Below are 21,112 nucleotides of genomic sequence, written 5' to 3'. Positions count from 1 at the left end.
TTATCGCTTAGCGTATCACGTTTATGGCTTATTTTGTTTTTGCTAACACGAAAATAATTGTTTTTTGCTGTCAATGACATTCACGTTTTTTACGTTTCAACCGAACCCCATATTTAATTAGTGGCCTGCCTGCATGCCCCAAAACGGCTGTAGTAAAATGTTTAAAATTTACCTGCCTTTTAAATTGCCCTATCCTACGTCAGACCGATTGCACTGATATCAACGCTCTGAGAATAAGACAACACGGCTGAAAGCCGGATTTTCACAATACGAGTAAATTCATTCGAATAACTATAGACTGCGGGGCTACAAAACTAGCTACGATGTGTTGGTTTATTCAAGGCCGGCAATGTATTGCTACTCTGTAATTTTTTTATCGTAACGTGAAAGCTAAGGTTTGTTTGTTTCATTGCAGGTCCAAGTGCAGGACGAAGGCGCGGGCGGCGCGGTGCTGGAATGCATGCTGGGCATATCCCCCGACACCATCGTGCTGGTTGAAGACACCACGCGGCAGATCATACTCGTGCTGCCTACCAGCTCGTTACTTGGTGAGTCGACCACCTGTGCTGAACTTCAGTGTTTAGGGTTTCGTACCTCAAGAAAAAACGGAACCCTCAGGCCGCTTGTAGACGTCCGTTGGTTTCACCGGACATCGGACCGTTTTTTTGTCGGACTTGCGGTGTTGTATGGCGGCGCGACGGACACCGGTCCGGCGTAAGAAAGGCGGTCATCAACGCCAGTGTATTGGTGTAGTAGACGCTACCGGAAGTATCGCCCGTTTTCTGTTAACTAGCCAGCCGCCATCTACTTGCTGACATCCATCCGGTAATATAGTTATTTGTGATACGAGGTTGGCAAGTAAGGTGTTACAAATGAGTTGACGAGTGATAAACCCGAGCCGTAAGGCGAGGGTTTTCATCGTTACGATTTTGTAAAACCTTGCCAACCGTGTATCATACGACGCTTTTCAATATAGCACGGAGAACGGATGGTCGTTGGGGCCGATAAGTTCGCGAGTGAGACCACGGATCGGCAAGCTCAGCGTAGGACGTCCACCAACGAGATGGACGGATGACTTGGTTATAGCCGCGGGTTCGCGGTGGAAGCAACTAGAAGTCTATGGGGGAGGCCTATGTCCAACAGTGGACGTCCTACGGCTGAGATGATAATGATGATATTATTTTAAACTGTGATGCTGTTTGCAGGTTGGGTGGTGAGCGGCGGGTGGACGCGCGTGTTCTATCACCGCGGCGAGTCGGTGCGGCTGCGGCACGCGGCGGGCGCGCTGCGGCGGCTCGCGGGCGTCGCGCCGCCGCTCGCGCACGCGCTGCCCGAGGTCACGCTGGAGCGCGGCGCCGCCAGTCAGCTCGGTACACTACCTCACTTTTTAGGGATCCGTATCCAAAATGGCAAAAACTGAACCCTTATAGTTTCGTCATGTCTATCTGTCCGTCCGTCCCGTGGCTTTGCTCAAAGACTATCAGTGTTAGAAAACTGCAACTTTAGTAGACAAAATAGTAGGATTTTTTGTACAGTTTTTTAAGACAGTCGGATTTTTGTTTAAACTATAATTCTCTGTTTGATCGTAGGGGTTATAACATCTCAGTGTACTCGGGGGTTTGACATTAAATAATAAAGTTCCTTATTAATGGATATGAAAATGTCACTCATTTAATACAATAATTGATTGATACTTCGGGTGCCGTCATATTCCTTTTGAGTCCCTTTGGAGATTCGACTTTTCCCGATGGAAATACATTGCGCTTTATATCTGTAAACCTACGGAAGTGCCGGCTGCATTAATGAACACCATCAACGTGGCCAGGTTTCCACGTGCAGCCGGACGGTCTGGTGGTGGCGGTGGAGGGCGGCGGGTGCGCGGCCGGCGCCGGCATCCGGTCCGGCGCGCGGCTGCTCGAGGTGTGCCGCGCCGCCGTCGTCGCGCTGCCACACGACCAGCTCGTCGATCTGCTCAAGACCTCCGATCCGGTCACGGTTAGTCTCCCTATCACGGTTATATTTCAACCCCCGACGCAAAAAGAGGGGTGTTATAAGTTTGACCGCTATGTGTGTCTGTCTGTGGCACCGTAGCTCTTAAACGGGTTGACCGATTTTTTTTATTTGAAAGCGGATTTTTTAGCGATGATGATTATTTTTTCATCAAAATCGGTTCAGCCATTTTTGAGATATTGAACTTTGAATTGACAATGTCGGGGGTTTTCCAACTTTTTGTTGGTTAGGTTAGTGCCCGTATGCGTGTGATCACTAATACATGTAATTTTATTTAATGTATTAGTCGAAAATCGTTCATTCATATCAGATCGTAAATCTCGTGTTCGGATTTCTTATTACGATTGCGCTATTGAAGATCGACCAATATTATGAGATAAACCAATAGATTATTTATTATTATTTAGATGTTTATAAAAATAAAATTGCAACGCAAAACGCATTGAGGGAAACTTAATTGGTATCGAGGTAATCAGGATTTCGAGACTTGAGATGAGAAACGCTATGTGAACTTCGGTACCGTAGACAGTATGACCGCATACGTGAATCGAACGGCCGCTGTGTGAACACACCCTAAGGCTCAGTACGCACTGCGATTCGACGCAAGCGGCTTCGGCACGGCTTGACGCGGGCGCAGCGTGCTCGTTTCAGCGCTGCGCGAGACGGGTCACTGCTATGTTGAAACAGCACGCCGCTGGTGGCGGCCCTTAGAAATAAAGTAGAACTGATCGATTATCAGAATTAATTGGGACTGAATTTTTATGTATCCTTCCTGGTTTGAATAATCGAGGTTTTACTATAGCTTTTTTAACGTAGCTTAATTAACTTTTTTCGCTTCTGAAATGTGGATTGTTTATATGCCAGGTGACAGTGACGTTCGCGTCAAGCTACAAGTGCAGTTGCGAGACGGCGGGCGAGGAGCTGGCGCCGCCGGCACGCGGCGACGGGCAGCGCCCCGGCCGCCCGCGGCGCGCCTACGAGCGGGGGCACTCCCCGCCGCGCTCTGACAGCTCCGGATACGGCACCGGTACACACACTTACAGTGCAGCTGCCAGACGGCGCGCGGCGACGGGCAGCGCCCCGGCCGCCCGCGGCGCGCCTACGAGCGGGGGCACTCCCCGCCGCGCTCTGACAGCTCCGGATACGGCACCGGTACACACACTTACAGTGCAGCTGCCAGACGGCGCGCGGCGACGGGCAGCGCCCCGGCCGCCCGCGGCGCGCCTACGAGCGGGGGCACTCCCCGCCGCGCTCTGACAGCTCCGGATACGGCACCGGTACACACACTTACAGTGCAGCTGCCAGACGGCGCGCGGCGACGGGCAGCGCCCCGGCCGCCCGCGGCGCGCCTACGAGCGGGGGCACTCCCCGCCGCGCTCTGACAGCTCCGGATACGGCACCGGTACACACACTAACAGTGCAGCTGCCAGACGGCGCGCGGCGACGGGCAGCGCCCCGGCCGCCCGCGGCGCGCCTACGAGCGGGGGCACTCCCCGCCGCGCTCTGACAGCTCCGGATACGGCACCGGTACACACACTAACAGTGCAGCTGCCAGACGGCGCGCGGCGACGGGCAGCGCCCCGGCCGCCCGCGGCGCGCCTACGAGCGGGGGCACTCCCCGCCGCGCTCTGACAGCTCCGGATACGGCACCGGTACACACACTAACAGTGCAGCTGCCAGACGGCGCGCGGCGACGGGCAGCGCCCCGGCCGCCCGCGGCGCGCCTACGAGCGGGGGCACTCCCCGCCGCGCTCTGACAGCTCCGGATACGGCACCGGTACACACACTTACAGTGCAGCTGCCAGACGGCGCGCGGCGACGGGCAGCGCCCCGGCCGCCCGCGGCGCGCCTACGAGCGGGGGCACTCCCCGCCGCGCTCTGACAGCTCCGGATACGGCACCGGTACACACACTAACAGTGCAGCTGCCAGACGGCGCGCGGCGACGGGCAGCGCCCCGGCCGCCCGCGGCGCGCCTACGAGCGGGGGCACTCCCCGCCGCGCTCTGACAGCTCCGGATACGGCACCGGTACACACACTAACAGTGCAGCTGCCAGACGGCGCGCGGCGACGGGCAGCGCCCCGGCCGCCCGCGGCGCGCCTACGAGCGGGGGCACTCCCCGCCGCGCTCTGACAGCTCCGGATACGGCACCGGTACACACACTTTACAGCCTGCAGCTGCCAGACGGCGCGCGGCGACGGGCAGCGCCCGGCCGTTTATTTAGGCTTGCAAGAAAAATCGTGCAAGTCGTAATACATTGCGGCGCTCGATTGATCGCTTCAATCTCGTTCGCTTTACGGCCTCGCAATGTAATACAGCTTGCACGATTTTTCTTGCACATCTAAATTGGATTTTACAGTATTGTATCTACTACTTGCTCGCTGGTGACTTATGGCAGCGAGTGTTTGTATACTAAGTGGTAGTGGCTACCAGCGCAGGCACTCGCCGCCGCACTCCGACAGCTCCGGATACAGCACCGGTCCACACACAGCATTGTTTGATACTTGCGCACTAGTAACTTATATGCCATCGCGGGCAACGAGTGCTTATCCAACCTCACGTCACTGGTCAGACACTCTTTAATTTTTCCAAAATTGCTACAGAATTATGCATGCATGCAATGCATTATGATGAGTGGGAACCTATTTAACGTCATGTATGTCTTGTCTTTGTTCTATTGTTGTGATAATGAGGGCTATCGCGAATGAATTCGCCGCTAGAGGCGCTAGTGTAGCGTGAGGTCTCCGAAATGTCAAATCTCATAGTTTTTGGGTGAGCTACGCTGGTTAATTTATAATAAGAAGATTTTGTGAATATTTTGCATAACCAGAAATTAATTATGGCAATTATGCGTTACGGGGCAATGAATGTTTGTGTTTTGAGACAGTTTTGTCTTTCGGAAACTTTTGTCCTCCGTTTTTTTCCGAACAAAACGGGACTAAGCAACACTGTGGTTGCTGGATATTTTTATGGTACGGTTTTAAGGTGTTTTAAATATGATTTTAATCTAAACTTTGTTTTAACGCCCGTAATAACAAACTCTGAAAGCCACACTTAAAAACCTCACGCAACAGTGCGCCATCTAGTGAGACAAAAAACGATAGCCCTCATTGTGATGTTTTTATGAGGTTATTTTTTTTTTCTTCCTGTTTGTAATAGTTCTCGCGAGCTAAGCTAGGTAAAGTGTAGTGTTACATGGACGGTATGTTGTTGCAGGCGGGTCGGGTCGCAGCGCGCGGCGCTCGCCGCCGGCGTCCCCGCCGGACGCGCGGCGCCGCTCGCACGACGCCTCGCCACGGCACCCGCGACACAAGCGGCACACCAGCTCGCTCACGGTCAGATATACTAATAGAAATGCTGAACTTTGTATACCATTTAAGAGCGTTTATACCTGCTGAGCTGGCAACGTTCCATTTTGTCAGTTTTTTTCTGCTGGAACTGTTCTTAATATATAAGTTAATGTGTATAATGCAATAATTATTTGTGATAGACTTTTATTGAAAATACAAACTGAAATATAGATGCACAGAAAAAACAGAAAAATAAGACCATCACTGGGAATCGAACCCAGGTCCTCGGTAATCCGTACCGCGTGCTATACCGCTACATGTCGCTAGCGTCTCTGCTTAAGTGACTAAGTAAGAAACACAAGCTGAGATATGAGGTGCATAGGGAAATTCGTGTCGGTACCGTTGACCATCAGTGGTGTAGCGGTATAGCACGCGGTACGGATTACCGAGGACCTGGGTTCGATTCCCAGTGATGGTCTTATTTTTCTGTTTTTTCTGTGCATCTATATTTCAGTTTGTATTTTCAATTTCGGTTTTACGGGATGACCGTAAAAGTAAAAATTTGGAATTGAAATAGAAATACAAAAAGATTCCAAAAAACCAATCTTAATAGACTTTTATATTCTTTAAAAACGAGCAAATGTTTATTAACGGTACGAATGTATATATATCGGGGATCTCGGAAACGGCTCTAACGGTTTCGATGAAATTTGGTATGTAAGTGTTTTCGGGGATGACAAATCGATCTAGCTTTTTCTTATCTCTGGGAAAACGCTTATTATGGAGTTTTATTTAGCTCGAACAAAGCTCGGTCGCCCAGGTACTAATAATAATAAATGCATAACAGGGGGCACACATGTTATTCGTGACAGCTCTTGTGAATCGACCTGACTTAAGACCGTAAAGTTGCTTCTCCAGTTTCTGAAACGGCAGTACTATCTCCAAGATGAACTGGATCCTACTCTAGATACTTGACGACCGTAATCTAGATTCGCCAAACTGTAACGGTGGTGATTCTCCAGGATGAGCTGATGCGCCTGATGGACGCGGAGCTGGGCGAGGGCTCGCGGTCCGGCGCGGCGGGGCCGGTGGCGGGGCCGGGGCCGGTGCCGGGGCCGGGGCCGCCCGCGCCGCCCGGGCCCGCCGCGCCCGGCCCGCTGCCGCTGCCCGACGCCTCCGCGCTCGATTGGGCCACGCTGGTACACACCGCCACTAGGGCCATGCTACAGGTATACCTGGCATTCTTTAAATGGATTTTTATAGAGCCTAAAGTGAAGCTGAGTGACGATTTACTGTTTAGGCATTTTGCCGCATAGATATTTTTTTTATAATTTTGCTTTGTAGTCGAATTGACAATTAAACACCCTGATCGGATTCGAGCATTTTGACTGGTCGGTAGGTCATTTACGTCATTGCCATCCCACGTTAATAAGCACAACGGAAGGAAAAGTCAAGGTTTTTGATCAAGCTAGATTTACCATCGGTACTGTCTTCTTGAAGAATTGCGAAACTGAAGTTTCTCGCAGGACTGATGGCCGATGGGGTCAAAAGGTTCTCGAATGGCGTCCGCAGACCGGGAGACGAGCTGTCAGTAGGCCTCCAACAAGATGGAGCGACGACCTGGTTAAGATCGCTGGATCGCGGTGGATCCGAAAAGCACAAGACCGGTCTGAGTGGAGAGCCTTGGGGGAGGCCTATGTCCAGCAGTGGATGTGACATGATGATTATGACTGTCTTCAGTCTTCATTTTTTTGAGTAGTACCGAATTATTTTATTTGCCAGAATACTTATAAACGTAATAAGTTTTATACACTTTAGTACGTGCTACATACCAGAGAGCCACCGGCCGTGTCGCAGGCTCTTGCTCTATAATGAAAATATGTAATCCACACAGCTGTGATGTATGCTTGTCTTGATTCAGATTTGCGAGGAGCACCAATACCCCAGCATCGAGGCGGGCGAGCCGGCGCCCGAGCCGCCGCCCGAGCCGCCCGCCTACGAGTCCTGGACGGAGCCGCCGGTCAGTCACCCACTAACTTTACCCAACACTATCCCCACAGCCCACTATTGGCTTTCACTTTCTGTACTAGAGTTATTGCACCCGTAAATTGTGGCCGGGAAAGTACTCGCCTGACATTCGGAAATATTCGAGTACCTCGCACGCTATAGGCAGTGCCACGAGAGTTTGAAGTGAATGATTAGATTACACACACACCTACATGTAGAACTGATTGCATAAAAAGAGAATGAATGAAATGAATGAGTGAATGTCAAAGTCTCGCTGTCATTACATGACATGTTCTTGTGTACTTGACCGCAACTCTGGTGGCACTACCTACACGATTTGCGACTAGTATTCAGTGCTTAAAAACAATCTTCAAATAAGTTTGTTGTGCAGACATCAGAGGCGGCTCCGGCTATGGCAGGCGCGGCGCCGGCGTGCGGCTGCGGGCTGGCGGCGCGCGTGGCCGCGCTCGAGGCTGAACGGAACACCGCGCAGCGGACCCAGCACCAGCTCGAGGAGGAGGTAAGGGGGGCGTTCCAAGTGTTACGTAACATTTTTGACCCTCCCTCCCCCTCATGTAACGCGCCAAAACGTTTTTCTGTACCCCCCCTCTCCACCCTACTAAAACGTTACGTAACACCAAAACTATTTTTACCTAAAAGACTTAGTTTTTCTTTAGCCGTTTACCAAGTTTAGTTGGCATTTATTTGGCACAGTTGCGCTGGCAAGGACAACTGAAGATGCAAATCTCCCTCTTTTGCCAATTTGGGAGATTTTAATGGCATAGTTTTTTCATAAAAAAATAATGTTGCGTTGTGTCAACTCCGACAAATAGAGTGACCTCCGCAAAGTAACGCCTGATGCCCGATTCAAAAAAGTATTAATAATGAATGGAGTATGAAACGTGCCACGTTGCGTCTCGGTGTGTACGATACGCATAATACTACCAGCATGTTAAAACGCGACAAACTCCAACAGGTGCGTCGTCTGCGGCGACACAACGCGCGCCTGCGCGAGGAGAGCGCGCGCGCCGTGTGGCAGCTGCGGCACTTCACGCAGTGGCTCAAACGCACCGTCGACAAACAGTGACCTGCCTGGTATTACATATACACCACCTGACACCGTCCTACTGCGAAATATACTTACAGCGACGAGTACGGGGTATATTGTGAACTGCTCCATTTTATGCAGTGGCTCAAACGCACCGTCGACAAACAGTGACCTGCCTGGTGTTACAGTTACACACCACCTGACACCGTCCTATTGCGAAATATACTTACAGTGCCGAGTGGTTTAGCACTGAGTGGAAGCTGTGGAGGTAATGACATCAGCTTTAATGAAAAAATATCTACTTATGCCGGTGGCATGAGGGTTATAAAACAGTGCGTGACTTCAAGCAATGTCGACATTTGGTCAATTTCATTGAACATGTTTACGACCGCTATTATAATTTCTTCTTTCGAAAACTTCGAAAAGTAACGCGTTATAAGTTTTACTATTGCACAAAAGTTGACCTTTAGCATATTGCTACTACCCATGTAAGGTCTTGTTTCATAACTATCTAATAATTTCTCGATATTAAATGTGATAGAAATCTGCGATGAGATCTCTGTTTATTCGAACGAAATGAACAGGACGGCATCACAGATATCAGTCTCGTAAAATATCAAGAACTTATCAGACAGTGTTAAAAAGGCCACTGTCAGCGTTGACTTTAATAAGTGTGCATGCTGTTCGACAACATATTTATCGGGAATAAAGTTAATAAGAATAGCTTATAGCTCCACATCGGTGCCTGTAAAAGTGTAGGGAATATGGTGCTCACGGTATTCCAACATAGTCTAGCAAGTGTTGTTATCGTTGCTGTAAAAAAAAAACCAATTCAATTGAATGTTAAATACTGCAAAATCGTTTTCGAAAAAGCGTATTGATTGTTTTGTGAAGAAATCACACATAACAATGTGTGTTGCTGGAACTCATGCCCTATTAGCCCCAAAGTTCTGCATCTATTTATTATTTGATCGTTTAAAATCATACAACGCTGCAGAGTTTACTGACAAATGCCTTGTGACTTTTTATAATTTATTTTCGATAACTTTTTTAACAAATGTTTGGATAAATCTTGGCTTTATTACCGTAAAGTGCCCAAGGGCCCTTGATAGTTTAAAGACTGCCTTGATTTCGGACTCGATAGTCTACACAACATCACGAGCCTAAAGCCATTGTTTGCTGTCGTGCACAGGCGTGTAATACACGTTTTAAGGGCCTAATAGTCATCCATCAGACATTTAACATTGTACAATATTCTTTAGCAATATATGATTATTTGAATGTATTTACATACAATACTAAGTGCTGACGGTGCATCGACTCGTAACTTGATAGAAGGTACATAAACGATCGGTACATAATTGTACCTAATATTTAACAAAAAGGACAAGCTTTTTGGGTGCTTCAGTATATTAGACACAGATTTATTGATTCGTATACAACGCAAAGTAAATATTTAGAATTAATATTTTTATAATACCCAATTAAACACACGGCACGTCAGTGGAGCGCCTTCATTCGGCTTGAGGACATTGACGGAATTCGGTATTTGTCTAATTTTTAATGAATAGTGAATCAAAGCTTGTCAATGCGTGTTACGGAACGAAAAAACAATTATTAAACTACCTTTACTCATGTGACATCACATATATGCATGTTGCGCCACACAAACTGCATAGAGAAAAGCGTTTTAGAAAGAGACAAATATGTAGATTTTTCGAAAAATTACTAAATTGAAAGAAAACAAAAATTCGTGACAATTTTTTTTCTCTAATCATTGACTGTATACTATATCGTGTTTTTTTTTGAGAGGTTAGGTCGATTGCTCTCAATTCTCCCATGATATTTCTTTATGTAGGTATAGTTCGGCTCTTGCATTGGGTAAATGAAACATGCAATTGACGCAGAGCCGCGTGGCTATCGAGTAATCGATGATGGATCAACCACGGCAATGCAAGGCAACTCACTCTCAATTAGTTTCTTGAACATTCTCGTCTGACCAAAGTTGCAAAGGAAGTGCGGCGACAGTAATCTATTTAATTATGTACTTAGTATGTTGCCTAATTGGTTATCTGTTTCGTATCTGATTATAGTTTAACCGGATTCAACTAAAATAATTAAGTACACTTTTACATTGATGTCAACATTAAAAGCGATTCTTTTTGGAGCGCGTAGAACTGAAAACGAATGCTGGCCGTGTCATACATTCCAATAAATTAAAAAATAAGATTGAATTGTGTCCCAAAATTTAGAAAGTGCCGTTAATTTGGGTGCTGTAGTACTTTTTACTTTACCTTTTAAAATAAATCAAGAATTTAACAAATAAAACGTAAATGTAGTAAGACACGATTATTAGAAAAAAGTAGTATTAGACAACACAATGGGTAACGCTCGCTCAACGACTAATCAATCGCCCTGTCGCAAGTGAATCACATCCTAACACATAATAGAATAGAATAGAATAGAAGACATTTATTCACATTCACAAAGACACACAAATACAACCAAACTAAAAAACAACAACAGCAAACACAAATAAAACAAAAAAAAAAAAAAGAAATACAAAAATTAAAATATATGATTTTGTGTGTCCTCGCAAAAGTGAAACGGCCGCTGACTCAGCATTATGCTGAGGTGTTAAACGCCTGCAGCGCTGATATAAGACTTAGGTGCTTACCTATATCGCGATAAGCAATTTACTCGTCCAAGTAGATGACGTCAGTTAATACCTTCGTTCGTGACGCGGTCTAATTCCAGATCAATCAAATGTATCAAATAACCACGGATTATCGTTATTTGTGTTTGAGAACACTTTATCTGAGTATGTAATCCAATAGAAATAAGACGGCTAAATAAAGGCGCAGTTTTATTATAGGTACGCTTTTTCTAGAAGTGATAAGCTCTTCTGAACGTCGAGACTTTGTTACGAAATATAGTGTCATTTAGACATAGCGAGGAATATCATACGTGATGCAATATGGTCTGTTCTCTAACATAATCCACTTTTCCATACTATTGCATTGAAGAGTGGATACTTATGTAAAGGAAGGGAACCGACTGTACGATGATTTATATGATTGAACGCTAATACATCAATAGCTGAGCATTCTAACGCAATTTGCGCGATATTTCCTATACCGTGTGGTGTAGACAGGCTTAAATGAATGGATAGATATGCCCAATGAACTGGACAGTTCAAAAGATCACGAATTCGTAATTTGACTAGTTATGAGTAAAAAAAGTAAAATTTAAAGTTTAAACCGTTACAAAATTGTTGGTTAGAGAGTTCTAAACATAAAAAGAATTTAGTGTATGGCTCGTCCATCACAATCAGAGGACAATTTTACCAGTGTCTGGAGGGTTTTGTTTTGCCGTTGTTCGGTAAAAAAAAATCTAGAAAACGGAATATCGTCACTACTTTGAAAAAATCTCGTAGCTAAAATCAATATGTCAACAAAATTGAACCGTGATGTAATGTCTATAAAGTTCACTCAGAAAAATTATCTATTTTGAGCTACGAGTTTTTTTTTAAGTAGTGACGATATGAGGGGTTATGGCGGTTTTAAGTCATTAAAAACCATCTCACAATATTTACTAAAAAAGACTAATATACGCTCATTTTGTAAATATAAGGAGAACGTTAAAATGGACATGATATCGCCTAGTGACAGGTCTGCTATGATAACGAGTTACTCATTAGGCTTAAATATAATGCGGTACCTATATAGAACGCTATATCTTATGAATTTCGTGCCTTTTTTGTGCTTCCGACGAAGCGTTTGTTTTCGCGCTCCGAACGGCTAGCATCGCGCTCTGTATGCGTGTAAACGTTCCGAATAAGTCTACGCATAAAGTCGAGCAAACCTCTTTACTTCTCATGCAAAATTGCCTCTCATGTGATCTTTACAACTATGGTTGCCGTTAAAACATATTTTGGCAATTCATTTCATAAAACTATCGATTGTCAATAAATTTCAATAACGCAATATAAATAACTACGTGGTTAGGGATCCGCCCATGATTAAACACGACTCTAAACCAGTTCAGTTCAGTTCAAAACAGCGAGCGTCATTTGCTTTAATATCAATATTTCTCTTATTAAAGTAACTACGCTACTGGTGGATTCCATATCGTATGTGCAGACTTTTTGGGACATCAAATTCGTCAAAGCATTGATCTCTTGTTTATATTAACGAGTGCAAGCGAGGCATTCATTGTCTCGGCTCACGAGGCCTATGTTTAGTAAAGAGGTTTTAATGTGCTAGTCGTTCTGATAGCTGGATAGTTGTGATGGCGTTAATTATTATCGGAGGGAGTAACTTGCGGGATCTGTTTTTGCTTGTCACTGGCTTCCTTTTCTGATTGACTCGGTTAGAAAATGACGATCTTTGACAAGCGGGAATATGGCGCACGTTCGATCTGTTGACAAATGAAGATTTTACTTTAATAGTTTATTCGGTGTTGCTGTTGTGAAGGATTTATGTTATAAAGCTGCAGTTATTTGGCAGAAAAGTCCCACCCACCAATTCCTATAAAAATGTATGCGCTGTGTTGTGTGTTTGGATTCTAAATAGTAAATAAATGAATATAATAATATATTTCATTCAATGAAGCCCCCACACTGAAATTATGTGTGCCTGCTTGAGATAATAGCGCTCCTAAGATACTGTTGAATAAAAGATTACCTTCATTAATTAAATCCGATGAATTGAAATTACTTGCATTATTCACATAGTAAAAAACTAACCTTATGGTGGGATTCAGAGCAAAGTGACTCCGGCGTCTGTGACCCCTTGTCAGTGACGCCATAGCATTAGCAATAGCACAAGGTTCTGTATACACATAACAGACAGCTTGAACAAACAAAGCGATGCAGTAATTCAACAATGCCGCGGCAGTATCAGTTTGTTCCTACAATAGTACATTGTGTCTTAAGGGCGGTAAATAAGGAATTACGAACGAGAGTCTATTAGAAGCCCGAAGTCGAAGACTGAGGGCTTTAATGAGTCGATGTTCGTAATTCTAGTACCGCCCGTGCGACATACAATGTTTTTCATCACATTTGCGAGTAAAATTGTATATTTGTAAAAGAAAAACTAATATTTTTTCAAAAATTGCCGATACCGCTGACTGCGCTCTTGGCCCCCAACACCATGTGCCCGACGTGCGCGCGCCGCGCTCCTGCAGGCGCTGCAGCACACCGTGCAGTAACAAACTCATTTACCGACCTTGGGCTTCATTACAAGAAAATTAATACGGGCAATGACTCATTTACCGACCACGGGTTTCATGACAAGCACATTAAGGTCGAGGGTTTTATTTGGGGGGGTTGCAACCAAGGTAGCCTGCATGTAACGACACTGTTTACGAGCAAGTGTGATGAAATAACCTTTTCACACCTCTCCTTCAGAAAAGTAACTTTTCCTCCCTGACGAGAGGGAGCAAAGTGCAACTTTTCTGTTCAAGGCTTTTCTAAGTGTTTTATTTATTTTTTGAAGTTGATAATTGTAAAACCACGCCATTTTCTATGCTGGTTGTTCTTTAATGATATTTAGATTTTTTTTTCAAGTTTCTTAATGCTCGGTGTGAAAAGTTGTATGAGCCACTCGGGAGCAAAATTATTTTCATCTTGGGCGTTAACACTTGAATCCCTCATTACGCTCAGGATTCTACTGTAGAATCCCTTGCTACGCTCAGGATTCTATTGTAGAATCCTTCGCTATATTCTGGATTCAATGTACGCCCTCGCCGTAAATACACCATTTTGCTCCCTTGTGACACAAATAACTATTTACCGCTCTTTTGCAGCCCCATTTACGCTTAAAGCCCTTTGCTCTGAATTCCACCTGTTATTTAAAAAAATAGTAAATATCGTCTTTGATTTCCGTCATGCGTTTCAAAGACATCTCAATAAAACCGTTTATAAACGCTCGATTATTTTATTATTATGCCACTACATAAAGCAAATTGTTTAACCCTGTAATCAAAATAAATACGTTACTGTTCTTATAGTGATAGCTTTTATGAATTTACCAGAACGATTGATTACTTTATCTATAGATGATACGATTAGTTTTAAGGATATCCAAAATTGTAAGGTGAACACCAATTAATGTAAGGTTAGATGCCGGTCGTGCCTCAACATTGTGATGCGGCATTGTTTTAGTGTCCTGAGATTATTTATTTTTTATTTATCGTAATTATTGTGACACTGCATCGCAATTCGTCCATGACCGGCGGGTCTTGGAGTTGTTTGTGGCCAGTTATTGGTGGCGAGTGATGTTTCATCACTTTCCGTCACCCTAAGAATGTTATGGATGTCAACCTCCGTTTGCGCTGACTAGCAAGAGTTTGGGCCACTTTGTTTGCTAAACATTGTCATCGGGAGGCGACTGCTTTGGCAATGTTGTTGTGCCATCGTTCCATAGGTACTATCTAAACATAACATCATCAGGCTTGAATTTAGGCTCTTTATCTCTAAGCTAATCCAAGTGCAGCGAGTGATTGTCTCAAATAGAGAACTTTCATCTTTCTCTTGACATGCAAAGAGAAATAAATGGATTAACATACATAAATACTTACAGAAAATCTTGATTGAACTAGAGACAGATCAGGCATATTATGACTTACTCTCACCAATATCTAGTTCACAAATCAACCCCGGCCCAAACTAGAATAAGATTTAATATAAACCTGCCAAATATATTGTAAGAATCAATACACTTGCACAATACAGTAGCCCCGCCATTGCACTCAAAATAAAAGACGTAGCTAACAATATTTACGCGACTTAAAGGAGATATAAAAACAATGATCTGATAAATAATAATCGTATCGTAAGTTACAATACTTAAATATACTTTTCACACCTCTCCTTCAGAAAAGTAACTTTTCCTCCCTGACGAGAGGGAGCAAAGTGCAACTTTTCTGTTCAAGGCTTTTCTAAGTGTTTTATTGCAAATGCCATTTCTTGAAGTTGATAATAGGAAAGCCACGCCATTTTCTATGCTGGTTGTTCTTTAATAATATATAGAATTTATTTTTTTCAAGTTTCTTAATGCTCGGTGTGAAAAGTTGTATGAGCGACTCGGGAGCAAAATTATTTTCATCTTGGGCGTTAACACTTGAATCCCTCATTACGCTCAGGATTCTACTTTAGAATCCCTCGCTACGCTCAGGATTCTATTGTAGAATCCTTCGCTACATTCTGGATTCAATGTACGCCCTCGCCGTAAATACACCATTTTGCTCCCTTGTGACACAAATAACTATTTCCTCTTGTTTGTTTCTGCCCGTTTTATGTTTTTTTTTTTACTGATTGCTCCGACAAAGACGTAAGATTTGAGAATTGATTGCAAAGAGCTCTGTAGTTTAATCCTTGCTCTGGCGAAATAAAGAAGCGTTTAGTATCATTTGAATACCATACCAATTATGGGTTTCTAGTTGATTATGCAACCGTACTGCTGCGTAATGTACCGACCGAATAACTCTTAACTTTTGGTAATAATATACTACCTAAAGTGGATTTAGTTGTGCGACGTTATCATCAAATCATCACATTGACTAAACTTGTGTTATTGTTACACCATATGTCTGTTACCTTGATTTCGGGCGTATTATCTCAATTATTAGTTGTTTACGGTATTTTATTGATATGTAAATAAATATAAAATTAGGTTTAATCATCATACAATGAAAGCTTTATTAGTATAGGCCTTCTAGACGCATTATGTAGTTGTTAAAGAAGTTGACAGGTATAATATTCTATTGGATAAGTCTCTTAATCAGTGCCTAGGATATATTCTTTCAGTTGATTTATTTTTTTATTTATTTTTTCGTATTAGTTTTGTGAATTTGATTTTGTTGTGAATTTTACATTGGTTACTGAAGTTATATAATTATGCAAATAGCTTCAGAGTTTTATAAATCAGTTATAACCCATGTTTATGTCCCTGTTGCGTATAACTTTATATAGTTAAAGTGAGCAAAGTTTTTCCGGTGTCGGTCTTTATGACATTGACATAAAGATTAATAAAAATTTTACTTGGTCTGTGTAAAAACTTTTTTCACTACATCTATACCGTGATACATGTTATATTCAAAATTCCTCATTCATTGAATTGCTCAGTTAGACTCGTAAGGCCCACATAAAATATTGACCATTAGAATTTGAAAATAAATGTCAATCAGTCGACTTTGACGGATGTCCTAAATGTAGGACGTTGGGCCTTACGAGGTTAAAACTGACTGTACGCAAGTCTTACATCGTTCATCTCCCTGACGGTTCCTGTAAAGTTAACCTTTTCAACCAGTTAAAGGAAAATCTAAATAAAAAGGCAAAACTTTTGTTTTACATCGTATCTGAATACAGTTCATAATAATTTTACCCTTAAAACCTAATTCTAACAAGGTATAGGTACTCGTTCTTTGTGTTGAAAAGGTTAAAGTACACGTACCAACGTACAAACATACAGTATATGTACAATTAACATTAAAATCCACCGCAGGTTAACCCTGTTCTATTTTTATTCCTATTAAAACAATTTCTGGAAAAGTTTTATATAAGCAAGTTTTTAATGTTTTTGATACATAATTTTTTAATTAGATAATTTTACAAAACGTTTAGTAACTTAATCGTAAGATACAATATTGACTTACTCCGTTTGTACAATGTAATGGATTATGAGAATCCTTCCCACCACTCGTGTAAGCGTAATTTATTCTAATTCAATTCTTGCTTTACTTATGTTTAAGATTCTTTGTATTAATTACCAAAGTAACTCAGCCATAGTTTTGAGCTATATTGTATCGCACTAGCGCCGATTCGAGCAAACTGGTATAGTGGACCTAGTGTAAGCATCGTTCAGAGATTATGGGCCCGTTTTACGACTGTCTGATAAGATCCTATTATATTATGTGATAAATATCCGTAATGTCGTCTTTGGTTTTTTTTTCGGATACACAGAGATGGCGTCGCAGATATCCTACTAATATTATAAATGCTAAAGTTTGTAAGTCCGTTTGTTTGTTACTTCATCACGCCTAAACCACTAAACCGATTTAAATGAAATTCGGCTTACAGATAGTTCGAATCCCGGAGAAGGACAAAGGAAACTTTTTATCCCTGAAAATTGCATAGCTCCCGCGGAGTCGCGGGTAACGGCTAGTCTAAAGTACTTGAACTTCATCATAAAGTCGTGAAACAGGCCCGAGATTGCCACTATTGTAAGATCCAAAAAAGCATTATAAGAGCTAATGGTTTTATCATGAAGTCATGATACTTGTGTGTGTGTATGTTACATTTTGTTGGAAATATCAACCAGATATTAGAAATTACGTTGCATACGTTTTGATCCTACCAAGTGGCTCTAACAATCCATAATCCAGAGACCTTATTGTCCAACGCACTTGAAATAACAATCGTTTTCTCCACATCTTGCTATCACACGATACAAGGCGAGAGAAAGAGATAGCAAATGCGATCGCGAACGTCAGCGCGTTAGACGATACGGCATCTGCGGGGTTGCTACTACCGTCCCTTTCACTCTCGTATTAAGAAATATTACCGTTAGCGGGACGGCAAGATACGAAGTTAAAAGTTTGCACTTCGTAGTACAGTCCCCATCAGATATTTCGTAGCGGCCTAAGTGGTCAAAAATATCGGCACATGCACTATATTATTAACAGTGGGCGGACGACGGATGCAATTTACGTCAAAATCATGTCGAACAATATACGTAATGTGGATATGACTACAATTGGTTTAAAAAAGAGAACATGGTTGAAAAATAGTTGGAAAATTTTATTTTTAAAGTAAATAATCGTATTTTTTTTCTATACTGCATAATTTCAGTGCATTCCTTTTATAGTTCACTATCCACTTGTGTAGGGGAAAATTATCTCTTTACATCTACAGATACAAGTGGTACGTATTTGTAAAGTGATACTTCACCATTATTAGGAAGATTAAGTATCAACTCAAATTTCTATAAATTTTTACACAAAAATATTAATCGAAGTTTAATGAAAGTCTTATCCATCTTATGCTTTCGTCGCCATATTGCATCCATCGTCCGCCCTTTAATTATTTAAGTATCATAATAGTTCATGTTTCGGTATTTTTGATCACCTTGGCCACTCCGAAATATCTGATGGTGACTGTACAGGGCCTGCAGGGCTACTACGAAACTCGAAGTTAGTATCTGACCGTCCCTCTCGCTCTCGTATTAAATAGTGTAAGTGTCAGAGGGACCGCACGACACGAACTTCGAGTTTCGTAGTAGCCCAGCTGTTCCAGTAGTGTATTTCTATCTCACAACGGCTCGACCAGTTTGATCGGCATCGGCCTTAGTGCAGCTGTCTACGGACTGTAGAAACCTGGCGATCTGTCTAACCGTCACATTCCAATTTAATTAAGGTACCAAAGGACTGTATTGTACTCGTATGTATAATCGTAAATTTTTTCTTACCTCAGTCGTGTGCTCTTTCTTGTGCATAAAATTCAAGAAATACATCATTATTTTCATGTGACTATAGACTTTTATTACAATAAGCCCTTTATATTCTTCATACCAGCCTATTTACGTCCCACTGCTGGGCACAGGCCTCCTCTCAGAATGAGAGGGCTTGGGCCGTGGTTCCCACGCGGGCCCAGCGCGGATTGGGAACTTCACACGTACCATTGAATTACTTCGCAGGTGTGTGCAGGTTTCCTCACGATGTTTTCCTTCACCGTAAAGCTCGTGGTAAATTTCAAATGTAATTTCGCACATGCCCTTTAAATTATACGGAATAAAAAATGGAACGTATAAGGTATACGTCCGAGAGCTCGACAGGCTGATGCCCATTGCCCAATGGACTATAATAGACTACACCCTGCTGTCATCTCATCTCTATTGCTAATGACATACGATTAAAGGTGCCAACTATTGGGACAGTGACGAGCACACGTACGTTTACCTTGCGCCGTGTTTTTCTTGAATTCTGTTAACTTCGACAGACGGCTCTGTTAATTTATAGAAACTATTTCCGACTTAACTTTTTAAACTATTTCCAAGGACCAGAGTTCGAACTTTAATGACCATTTATTTTATGATGCCAAAATTATTTTTAACCGACTTCAAAAAAGGAGGAGGTTCTATGTTCCAATGTTTGTATTTTTTTTTAGCGTTATATTCTACCAATCTAATCATTGAACCGTGAAACGAGATTTAGTGTATTTGTTATTTATTTATGTTTACTTTGAAATAGGTAACTTCTCGGAAATGAACTTAATTTATTTACAAACATGATGCTAGATAACTTATAAAATAATTGAATACGACTGAAGCCTAATTTCAATTAAATACGTTACAGTTTGACTATTATCTTATCTGTGGGTTTTTCCAAGTAGACGATTTTGTTCAGTCTATCGATTACTATTATGATAAGTTTTCTCCTGCTTCCGATTATTCTTATTTAGTTTTAATTTGATGTTATAAATTATTTTTTACGTCTACACTAAAAATAAATCATACAACTGGCTTATTTCTCTTATATTTACTTACAGTGTATTAGCAAGAGCTTTTTGAAAGGTCGAGTATTTCTTCCATCTCCTTCTTAAGAAGAGAAGAAGTCTAGAAGGGATTAGTTCGCCTTTGTACATGTATCTCACTGTTTGTTAAATGTTTGTTTGTTTTTTTATGTTTGCACAATAAATAATTTACATTACGTTACATTAAAATCTTTGTCAAGCTCAGGAGCGGTCCGAAGGCGGGTCACAGGGGACACATGACCCCCCCTAACTCCCAACACTATACTGTCAGCAAAAAGAATGCTTTAAAGTTGATTGTACAACAAGAGCATAAAACAAGCCATTTTACGCGAGACGTTCATATAGCCACCGGCCGAGCCGGTACGGCGAGGGTGGTTAGACGCGTCGCGAGGAAAATGGCTTTAATGCTCGAGTTTTACACTCTGCTTTTCACTTCGATGGCGAGGAAATGAAATATCAACAGTGGAAACATGTTCACTTACTATGTACCTTTTATTGTTCATGCATTATTATATTTATAAATTAGTTTTATATAAATTAAAATATAAATGTAGAAAATTCTTTATTTGTGACTCTTTACATCTGATTGCCTTGGTCTTGGACGAAGATTTTACTTTATGCACTAGAGCATAAAAAGTAATTTTATGTCGTCTAGATCCAGCATAAATACGAACTTTACGAGCATGAGAAGTGAAAAACAAATTTCAATTCATTCAATCTTCGTCTAAGACCGAGGAAACCAGGTGTAAATAGCCACAAACAAAGAAGTTTCTATGTATTTAAATAAATATTTTTTTATTTATATAAAAATAAATCAAATCAATCAAAATACGTCCCACGTACACGTTTACGTACGTAAATTGATCAATAAAACTAAAAATTTATAATTATAACAGTAATGCGTGAACAATAAAAGGTACATAGTAAGTGAACAATTATTTCCACTATTGCTATTTAATTTCCTCACCATCGAAGTGAAAAGCAGAGTGTAAAACTCGAGCATTAAATTCATTTTCCCCTCGACGTGTCTATCCACCCTCGTCTTGGGTAAAATGGCTCGTTTTATGCTCTTGTTGTACAATCTGCTATTGACCTCAACGTAATCGAAAAAAACGTAATCAGAACATCGTCCTTTATCCTCGCCGTGATTAAGAATTAAATTTTTTAATTGAAGCTATCGGATTTGGTTATCTCGTCGATCGATTAACTTGTTAATTACGCGATA

The 21,112-nt window shown here is 42.3% G+C and overlaps 1 protein-coding gene across 2 annotated transcripts in view; it reads left to right on the top strand.

Moving 5' to 3' along the window:
- The window catches only part of LOC141431863 (signal-induced proliferation-associated 1-like protein 2), a 29,055-nt gene extending 10,171 nt beyond the window's left edge, over nt 1-18,884 (top strand). Inside the window, exons 7-15 of one of the 2 annotated variants that reach the window (XM_074093141.1) lie at nt 416-548; nt 1,206-1,370; nt 1,826-1,995; nt 2,875-3,037; nt 5,226-5,344; nt 6,322-6,528; nt 7,221-7,319; nt 7,698-7,826; nt 8,283-18,884. In XM_074093141.1, the coding sequence (XP_073949242.1) occupies nt 416-548; nt 1,206-1,370; nt 1,826-1,995; nt 2,875-3,037; nt 5,226-5,344; nt 6,322-6,528; nt 7,221-7,319; nt 7,698-7,826; nt 8,283-8,393 (1,296 nt within the window). In that variant the 3' untranslated portion in view covers nt 8,394-18,884. Of the gene's footprint in view, nt 1-415; nt 549-1,205; nt 1,371-1,825; nt 1,996-2,874; nt 3,456-5,225; nt 5,345-6,321; nt 6,529-7,220; nt 7,320-7,697; nt 7,827-8,282 lie in introns of those variants that run through there. The other variant, XM_074093140.1, reaches the window with a different exon arrangement.
- The last annotated feature ends 2,228 nt before the right edge of the window (nt 18,885-21,112 follow it).

The sequence above is a fragment of the Choristoneura fumiferana genome, chromosome 10 (assembly GCF_025370935.1).
Source record: "Choristoneura fumiferana chromosome 10, NRCan_CFum_1, whole genome shotgun sequence".
Lineage (NCBI taxonomy): Eukaryota > Metazoa > Arthropoda > Insecta > Lepidoptera > Tortricidae > Choristoneura > Choristoneura fumiferana.
Note: the sequence above shows the minus strand (reverse complement) of the source record. Positions and strands in the feature narration are given on the sequence as shown.